At 39.7% G+C, this 10,464-nt stretch overlaps 1 protein-coding gene across 3 annotated transcripts in view; it reads right to left on the bottom strand.

Annotated features, from left to right (window-relative positions):
* The window catches only part of NRAP (nebulin related anchoring protein), a 48,311-nt gene extending 42,734 nt beyond the window's left edge, over positions 1-5,577 (bottom strand). For 2 of the 3 annotated variants that reach the window (XM_068198079.1, XM_068198077.1), the window contains exons 1-6: positions 5,322-5,577; positions 4,963-5,057; positions 4,164-4,251; positions 1,861-1,965; positions 1,213-1,317; positions 439-546 (exon numbers count right to left, since the gene is read on the bottom strand). In XM_068198079.1, the coding sequence (XP_068054180.1) occupies positions 439-546; positions 1,213-1,317; positions 1,861-1,965; positions 4,164-4,251; positions 4,963-5,057; positions 5,322-5,393 (573 nt within the window). In that variant the 5' untranslated portion in view covers positions 5,394-5,577. The remainder of the gene's footprint in view (positions 1-438; positions 547-1,212; positions 1,318-1,860; positions 1,966-4,163; positions 4,252-4,962; positions 5,058-5,321) is intronic. The other variant, XM_068198078.1, reaches the window with a different exon arrangement.
* Positions 5,578-10,464: the final 4,887 nt, after the last annotated feature.

Genomic DNA, 10,464 nt, shown 5'->3' on the forward strand with positions numbered 1-10,464 from the left:
ACAAGCAATTTTCTGTGCATAAATTTAAAGTAGCTTGTATATGAATTAATTTCAATCTTACAGCTATTTGATTTCAAATAATGAAGTGAAAAATGTCAAATGTAAATAATTTGATGAATACAGCCATAATGGGAAAGCAAAGGTAATGAATTTTATGAACATTTCAGTGCAAGTCACAATCTTTTTCAGGTTGTGATAAATTATGTAAAAGTTGCTACATTTTCCAAGAAATATCTACATTGTCACTTATTCTATATGATTGTCTTCCCAGGCCAAGCAGTTTATTAACCTTGTTTTCTCATCACGTTAACATTTTCTCGCTTGGTAACAGTATAACAAATATTCACAGTAGAATCGAACATCTCAAGTGAATGGCCTGAACCCAAGATTCTCCAAATTCAGAAGTGTAAAATATAATTAAAAACCCTTGTGACTTACATCACTGCTTAGCTGGGTGGCTCTCTTAGCAACCTGATAACCTGGAGTGATCATAGCAGGGAAGCTGCCTTTGCCTCTTCGTGGCTCAAATTCTTCTGTATATTGAAACTAGAAGATGAATTTGTTTATTAGAAAAGCATCCACTGTAGTTTAATGTGATTCATGCCTGCTTCCTAAAGGTATGTATCACTTTATTTAAAAGAAAACAAATCAAAGAACTTCCACTTTATAAGTTTGTTAGTCACAGCTATTTCCTACATACAACAGAAAACATTTCTCATTTGTATCAATTATCCACTGTCAATTGCCCATGTTGATTAGGTCACTAACCCATTGTATGGACACAGTCATAATTCAGAAGAGATTTTCATCAGTCTTGGAAATTCAGTCAATGAAAAGTTTGGTCTGTCGAAAATATGACACATTTTTCATCATGAGTCCTTGTCTACTGAGAGAGCACTGCCTGCTAGATCAGATCACCTCAGCTTGGCCAGCAGTTGAAGTGCTTCAGAGTTACATAAATATATAAATGTGCGATGACAATAGAACTCTTATGTGACTTTAATCACTTACATGGCTAAGTATTGTTGTTGACAGAAACAAACATGTCAGACTGTCCTTTGGCAACATCTTAACAGAGTGCAGACAGACCCTCCAGATATCCTTTCTGCAAAGCCTGGAGGTGATTTCTTACCAAAGACTGACTTGGATGCATTTGGAAGTGTTCAGAATATGATAGACCATGAAAATAAAGGCAAACATCAGTTCACTTACGTCAGTCAGAGCCTTCTGTGCCTGTGTTATCTTGACCATCTCAGGATCTGGAATTGTTCCTGGGTACCACGATTTTCCTTCCTCATAGGCAGCATAGTAAGCGTTCTACAAAACAGGAACTAAATAACTACCTATCTTCACCCTGGTTTTAGCACTCAAACAGCTGATCTGACAGGAAAAAAAAAAAAAAAAAAGAAACACACAGTGCCGTGGAAGTGAAATTGTGCAGCACAAGGCCTGAATTCCACATCCCTTCAGAGTGCCAGGCAGAACTTGTACAGCAAGAACTGACATCAAGATGACAGGATCTAGGATCCTGGAGTGAAACTCAAATAACACCCCCTGGGAACCAGATCTCCTGCTGTGAAGCTCCAGTGGCAGTAGAGAGAAGACACACAGAGTATGGTTGTACATGCAGCAGGCCCAGCTGCTGACTATAGACACACTCTTCCTTCCTCACCTTCTGATTTTTCTATCCTAAGCTATAGTTGAGCTATTTGGTCTCGAAAAGTGTAGCCAAATGAGAAGCAAAGGCTTTTTTTTAAGCATTGAAATGTCATGGTTAAACCCCTGACAATCAGGACATCCCGGGCCAATCCTTGGTGTCCTGCAGGCTGCTGGCTGGGAGATTTGAGGGATATTTCTTACCTGGGTAGCCAACTGTTGGACTTTATAGACATTTTCAATTTCTCTGGACCTTGCATCCCACTGAAAGACTGATTTGAATTGTTCACTCTCTTCTCGATATTTTATCTAAAAAGAAAAGATAATGACTCAATTTAGTACTTTGTTAGTGCATACTAACACACACCCCCTTTGGAGAAGAGTATAGTTTTAATAACAATTGCATTTAGCCCTAAGGCCAAAACTCTGCCTTCTAGTCCACACCCAACTTCTCCCTAAGATTTCTGCCAGTATAGGAGCTGCACATCAGTAAAGGAGCAGCATATTGCACCTGAGACCTGGCATGACATTCTGAAAGAATAATTTGATCTTTAGATAATATTTTTGGGGGAAATAATCTATGAGACTTGAAATGCCTAAGAAATTTAAAGCCGGATGTGTCAATGCATTACATGAAAAAACTATTAGCAAGTGAGCAATATTCTACTCTCCTATTTCCCTGCACAATGTCCACAAAGTGTCATATCCTAACTGTGCATATGTAAATGACTACTATATTTAGTCCTGGGTCATTATGTTCTTACTGCTACTTTTATCATGATAGCATGTAGAAATCCAACTGAAATCACAGATCTGTTATACAACTCACTCTTCAGATGTAAAAACCCACAGTAGAGAATTTAAACTGACTGGACAGAAATGTTACTGAGCACATGTACCATTATTCCCATTTATAAATTAAGCACAGAGGTGCAGAGAGCTGAATTTTTTGCCTGCTAACACAGAAATTCTGTATAGAGAGACCTAATTTTTATCTCTGCATTCCAGTTGATGTCTCAACATAAGACTTATGTAAGAACATAATGTTGGGATTGAAGAAACATTCTATTTCCTACATCAGAGATAAACTTTAATATGGAAACAACAAACTTCCACATCAGCAAATGAAACCTTCTCCCAAGTTATCATTATTTTGTACATTTACTAGCGAAACATTTTCCTGCTCTCAAATTTTTTAGAGAAGTACTCCCTTTAAGCAGGTACTGCAGAATCAGCTTCTTTACTACCCTTAGCAATTTTCTCTCTGGAACAGAACCTCATTATGTGATTGAAAAGGACAGAAGGTGTTTAAGGTGTATAGAACAAGGGAAAGTGATCTTTGAGCTATAATTTCTCTGGCTTGTGTACTCACATGCACTGGAAGTATCAGTCTCATATCACTGCCTAAACCAGAAATAGAACCTGCAGTAATCCCAAACTCATTCCTGAGCAGATCTGTCACACACAGTTTAAAGTAAGTGAGATACTCATTGCTGAAATAGTTACAGCCCATGATACTGCAAAAACTGAGGCATAAGAATGCTGTACAAAATTATAAATGATAGTGTCTGACGAAGGCTATTCATGTGCATCAAGTTTTTACAGCTAATACAGGACATCAGAATGAATTTAGCATGCCATAATCCAAGAAATACAACTTTCTTTGTTAATTTTAGTGATGGCTAATCACATCAAAACACATTGCTTTGCCTGTGAAACATATTCACAAGTAATGTTATTTTAGGATATAGAAAGACGTGACATTCAAGAAAACAGCATTACACAGAGAAGTGAGATAGCCGATCAATTATTGGGCATTCCTGTATTTTTTATTCCAGCGGATCCTTAGCAGGGCAGGTTTGAAGATGATGTATCTGGAGGGAAACAAGGCGGGACATGCAGGGGTGGCGCTGGGAATGCCGGCGGGCCCGGAGCACCGCTGGCGGCTGGATGGGGCATGGCAGCGCCCGCCGGGGGATGCGCCTCCATCCCCAAAAACACCTCCAGCAAAACCCTGCAAAGCTCCCCGGATCTGCTGCTCTCCCACCTCAGGTTCGGCAGAAATGCATTGCATTTACATTTACAAAGCATTTATGGGAACCTCTGCGTGCGTCCCACCTAGTTATAATTTATGTGTTGTTTCGTAGCGGTTTCTGATGAAATCACAAAGCAAGTCGGTTTTCTTGCTTCCAGAGGTTATGAAACCCTGCTTAGTCACTAAGTTTACACAGCTCTGGGCAGTTTAGGTGAATTTTGCTTCCGTACAGATTATCAGATATACAGGTGAGCATCTCCAGTCAGTTTTTCCTTCTGAGAGGAGAAGGAAATCCAGATCTAAGATTTCTTTCACATGAGTAATTGCATTGAAAAAAATTATGATTGAAACCCAGCTGAGGTTTGAGTCATACACAGGAAGGTAAGTAAAAAGCACGTATTTATACTTACAAAACAAGAGACATCAATATGTTATCAAAATGTAGAACACATTCGACCCTCAAGCTTCTCACCTCACTTACCACTTCCGACAGTTTTTTTGCATTCATATTTACTGGTGTTTCAAATACGCTCGTGAATGCGTTGTTTTTTGGATTGTGCCTAGAAAAGGGAAAGTGTAAAAGGATATTAGGAATGCACCAGACAACCCACCAGAAAGGTTCTCTTCGAGCACACAAAACCACAATACCAGCCTCCATCCCTCTGTACACATCTTTTCCCCCACTCACACAGAGATCTTAGACTACATTCAAGTTATTATTTTAGGGAGTACGTGCCTAGAGCAAAATTAATTTTAATGATCATCATATCAATGCTGTGTTTCTAATAACAAAAGAGAATAATAGAATAAAAAACAACTGTCATCTCTCCTTTTTCTGCTGACAAATTTGACAGGAATTGATCATTATAAAATAAAACTTCCTAGAACAAACCAACTCCAAAATCTGTATTTTATACATTTTCCTTATGATTAGCTCAACCTTGTTAACTCTTAACCACTGATTTGGAAAGCACTGAATTTTGTGGTTGGTTTTATTTTCTTCCCACAATACTGAAATGGAACTTAATTTGGTATCTTTTAACACACTGGCCAAATGAGGAAGCTTTATGCATGGTAAATAGAGTTTCCCACCATTTGTGATTGACACAAACCCAAATATACACATGAAGGCACTGACAATGCCTAACTTCACCTAACACATGGGATATACTGAGTCCAAATGGTGATCTTCCATTATATTAAAATGACTAGCCAAATTAAACCTTTGCTTAAAAAAATAAAATGGGAGAGAAAAAAGGAAATACACTTACGCTTGACAGTAAGGCTTTTTCTCATGGCTAACAAAGTTGTTTACTGTTAACATCATCTTGCATACTTCACAGTGAAAACAGGCTTTATGCCACGTCTGGATACACAAAAGAGAAACCAAACAGACATTATTTGTATTTCATTATTATTCTGCTAAGTTTAAAATCTCACTGATGATCCTTACCCTTCATTTACAGAATCTGACTATTATTTTCTTCAAATATATACATGTTATTAATTCATTTCAGTTCTGAACCCAGTTATGAGCAAAGAACTTTAGGAACCCAGAGATTTGCACAGTGTTAGAAGTGTCAATCTGTACATTTATTATAGTCCAAAATGATAAAAAAAGAGAACTGACCTGATCTATACAGTTAATCTTCTCAGCAGGGTAAACCCCATAGCCACATCTAGCACACGGCTGCACATTCATCTTGAAATCCACAGAGTGAAAAATATATCGGTTTATACAAAAGGTTCAAAGAGTATGAAAGTGACTTTTTGGCCTGCGCAAAGCACACTCTAGACACTCCAGTCAAGGCCTTTTGCTGTGGTCAATGGCTCCCATTAAAGCTCTGAATTGAAGTCTCTTGCTCCCTTTGCTGACCTTCTGTTTCAAAGTCAGCTGCAGGCTGGCTTTTAAAGCTGCCAGTTAGTAAGAGCGGTTATTTTGGCAACTGTGTCAGTGCAGAAGGGAGGGTAGCAATATCTTTCTCTAAATAGAAGAATGAACTCACAGAAACGAATCACGTCCATGTGAATGTTAGAGCTGATCATTTTGTATTTCAGTTTTGCAGTCATAAGCCCAGGATGAAGAGAAAAGTACACACAGCAGCAGCAATTTACCATTAGTTTCTCCTCACCCTGATAAACAAGTGACCTCATGGGGGAGCATTGTGTATTTAGGAGCAGCCTCACAGAAGAAGGAGGTACCACCAGAGACACAGGGCAAAGATGGGTTTGAAGCTTCCTGGCCCTTGGGTGGATGTAGAAGTTCACTGCCATTGCCCCAGACAAGTCATTAATTTTTTCCCTTGGTGCCAGCTCAGTTTCACCTTGTATATTATGTCAGCGCACTCTTTTCTCATATCTTCCTGATTCATCCACCTGTCACTCCATCTCCAGGTGTAGGAGGATGCACTGTGAAACAGGCAGAGCCTCTTATCTCAAAGAGTTCTAAACATGATGGGTACAAATCCAAACTTCTATCTCCTACAGGAAAAACTTCTGAAAGGAACCATTTACTTTTTAATAGATTGAACAAAGCAGCTATTTAACAGTGTTCACCAAGAGTAGACTGCAATAGATCAGAATATAAAAATTCCTTCACCAAAAAATGATAAGGAATGTCTGATATTAGGATTCAAGCAAGATATTAGAGTTGTGAAGTCTGCTCTGAACAAAAGAAGCTATTAAATTCTACCAGCTACAAATGGTCAGTATTTAAGATTTACATCTTACCTAATCATAATACCTCCAGCTGCAGGGCTCCATAACCCTGGGACACAGCTAAGAGTTATCTCAATCTGAGTAAAAGTCTAGTCATCTATGCATCTGCCCCACTGCCTGCAGCAGTCCTGGAATATTGCTAAGCACTTCCATTTTCTATAAATTGCAAACAATTCCATCAAAATAATTTCTGTCTAAACCTTCTGGGTATGCTTAGAGAGCCTCCTATTCATCTCTCTATTGGGATATGCAGTTCTGCTTAACTTATTATTGCTACTTTTACTGAATGCTGACAATGTACTGGCACAATGTCCTGTCAGCAACTGGTGTGCTGAAAATAGAGTCTCTAATCTAAAGAGCAGTGGCACAAAGTCCTGAAAACATTTAAGACCTTTCAAAGTAACTAATATCAGTATATAAACAGATGCATTTTCATATTTTAAAAATGTCCCCAGAACATAATTTTTTACACTAAAATAACTGCTGAGTTACCTTATGTTATTCTTTTTGGGATCAAGAGAGATTTATGTTGACCAAGTTACATCACAATAATATTTATCTCACTCACACCTGTGAACCAAGGCAGTTTGGAAGGCTCCCAGTTCCCTTCTCACACAGCTTTGCAACTTGTCCCAGATCGCCATTGAGTTTATGCAAGTGACCTGTCTTAGGGTCGCAGTGGGCTGTCCCCTCCTTCCTTAGCACTTGGCACACTACCAGTTGTCACCTCTTTGTGTTCATCTACTCCAAGACTCACCATACTGTGTGTTTTCTAGACAGTCCTAGTTGTCTCCATGGTGTCTGAAGCCAAGATGGAGCCCTTGTCTCACATTTTAGCAAGAATAAGGGTGCATGACCTGCTCCTGTCCCTTCATTGCTTAAGACCCTCCTGAAATGAGTTCAGAGAGGTGGTGAAAGCAAGACATCCCTGAACCACACAAAACCATAAAGACTTGGCAATTACAGAACAAATAATGAATCCAGGAGTCACCTGAACACTGATCACCTGGAGAGGACTCCAGCATGGATCATCATGCTGTCCATATGCACTGTGTACCCACAGAGCACGCAGACGTCCCTGAAGGGAATGACACCATGTGCTCCTTCCAAGAGGCCTCTCAGACAGATAAAGCCCTTTATTTCACAGATAAATCCTACTTCATTTCAAGATATACAAAGCCTGGTTTTCTCTTTTCACAGTGACAGATACTACCAGCTTGGCTGGAAGTCAGCAAATGCAGTTTCCAAGTTCTCCTGCTTCTCCCAAGTCACAGGATGTTCAAGAGGAGAAGAGTGGTAAGACACAACGTCCTCTACAGCTACTGTCTTTCCCAGCCACACTACTTCCCTCACATCCACTGTGCACCAGTTCTGCTGGAGTCTCTTAAAGACTTTCCCATTTCTGAGGACCCAAAAACTGTCCTGTTCTTCACCACCCTGGATTAAAGCCGAGTTGCTAACCAAAAAGGGAGTTTATTAAAAAATAAACATTGAATGGTCTCATTACAAAGTACGTGCTGCATTTTGATCATACAAGGAATTAAATCACAAAACCAGGGCAAGTTTGTTATCTTGACAAATCTTAGCAAGACATTTTCTCTTCAGTTAAAAGCTCATTGTGGCTTTTTTCCTCCTTTAGTAAGGCCTCATAAAGGCTTTTTTGATATCAATGAAAATCTTAAAAGGCTTTACTTAACAGTAGAACCTTAATCAATGCGGTTTAAAAGGACTGGGGTTACACGTAAAGTACAAGGAGACAGTACCTTGAAAGTGCAAATTAGTGGGAAGAAACATTGTTACCTCTCCAGCCTCCTTAAATTCGTTGAATTAACTGCACAGAAAACTTGAAGAATGTCTGCATCCTCAATCTGACTGTAAAAAAAGCACATATTAGTTACACAAAGTAACCTCTCAAGAGACATTCAAGACGAGGTCACCTCCTCTGTCACTCCTGAATTGAAGCTGTGCCCTTCCAACTGCAAGAACAGGAAGCCAGACATCACAAAATATGGCAATCCTATCTTCCCTCTGTTTGCAAAATAAACCCCAAAGGTTTTTCACTATACAAAGTGGGAGTTTTATCCACTGGTAAAAGCTGCCTGTAAAATTTCAAGTACTCAACCAGCCTTGTCAACGTTCACCTTCTCTGAATGCTGTGGCTAATTAGTTACCTGGGCTCAGGGCCTTTTGCCTCACACAGTCTCTCCATGCCAGCATGGTAGCAAATCAAGCTTGGAAAAATATTGAAAGAAAACTGGAAAAGATTTATCAACACTAAAATCTCCCAAAACATGAATAAAAACTTCTAAGGAACCTTCCAAATTTATACAGTTGCTTTTTCCATTTTTGCTGTTTTGGAAACCAACCAACTGTTTAGATTTCATGATTAGAGAGTTTATGCTAGCACTTTCCCCTTGTTGTCAGTGTCAGGAAAAGCTGAGAGTGTAGGGATTGTGCAAATGGTTCTAACAGAGTGAGATAAAGTAAGAGAGAAATAGAAAAAAGAACCAAGGGCTAGGAAGATATCACTGTTACGCAGCAGAGAAAGAATGGGTTAGGATGTGCTACAATCTAAGCTAAAAGCTTGAAGAAAAGTGTGAAAAGCACGTAGAGTATAGCCCACATAACCACCAGTGTCCAAATATGCCCATTTGCTGTGTATCATAACACAAATAAGACTAAAGTTTAAAACTCACAAAATATGGTATGTGCATTATTCTCATCTCTGATTACAGAGACAAAACACATCCATCAAGCTGACTGAGGTGCATCATTCTACAGAATTCCATGAAGTTGTACTGTGCCCAATCACCCTGCCCTACCCCCATATTCGTCACAGCATATCAAAACCATCCATCCTTCCTTGCAAAATACATGAAAAACTAACAACTGTTCTTTAGAAGGAAACACACTGTGAGTCACTCAAATCCTCCATCCTAAAAATATCCCCACACCTGCCTCCCAGGTCTCACAAAACCCCATCCTTGTTTTCACAGATGTTGTGCAGAACACAGGACGCAGTTATTATTCCAGACAGGGACTGCTCAGTTGCCTCGAGCCTTCTAGTTTGTACCTGCCATCCACCTTCCAGTTTCCCAAAGGCATGCCCCATTTTCATCCTGCAGCTGCATGCAGTGGTTAAACACTTATTTTTCCCAATGCTAATATCCAGTCAAAAGCTCCATTACTAATGTTTTTAAGGAGGAGGCTGAGTCTTCAGGGCAAAGGAGAGGAATGATGATGCTATAGGTACCACATTGCTGGCTCTTTCCCCTGCCCAGTAATGCACACTGCCAGCTGTGCCACGTTCTACATGAGAATTTCTTTCCTTCCTGACCCTTTCCTAGGTGGCAATCACTCCATGCCCTGAAGCAAGATACTTCCTTCTTTTTCTATTATATTTCTAATTTTCCCCTTGCTCCATACTGAAAACAAGCAAGATTTTCTGAAAAATAAGTCTAGCACCTTGGACTGCATTAAAATTAAGATGTATTTAAGAAAGGTATTGCAGCCCACTGAGGAATCAAACTTTCTCTTTGTGAATGCCAGCAACCAATGTGAAAAGAAAATAGAAACTGAAGTTTCATCAACAGTTTGAGTTTGAGAAATTCCCTATAACCAATTCTAACAGTAAACTCTTGAAAATTGGCAAGCATTATCAGACCACTTTTCTGATAGCAATATGATGGCATTTAGAAAAAAGTAATTTCTAGGTCTGCTAATTTGGCTGTGGTCACCAGATGGCAATGGATAAACATTTTCGTGAAGATATAGAATCAAAGAGTTTCTGTATTTCCTGGGTAACACCCACACATATCATCAGAAAAGCATATTTCAATGTTCTGAATTTCAGGTGCCATGTCAGTCACCGCTGGTGATTACAGAGTTCCTCTCCTCTCCTCTCCTCTCCTCTCCTCTCCTCTCCTCTCCTCTCCTCTCCTCTCCTCTCCTCTCCTCTCCTCTCCTCTCCTCTCCTCTCCTCTCCTCTCCTCTCCTCTCCTCTCCTCTCCTCTCCTCTCCTCTCCTCTCCTCTCCTCTCCTCTCCTCTCCTCTCC

This window comes from Anomalospiza imberbis, chromosome 8 (genome assembly GCF_031753505.1).
Source record: "Anomalospiza imberbis isolate Cuckoo-Finch-1a 21T00152 chromosome 8, ASM3175350v1, whole genome shotgun sequence".
Lineage (NCBI taxonomy): Eukaryota > Metazoa > Chordata > Aves > Passeriformes > Viduidae > Anomalospiza > Anomalospiza imberbis.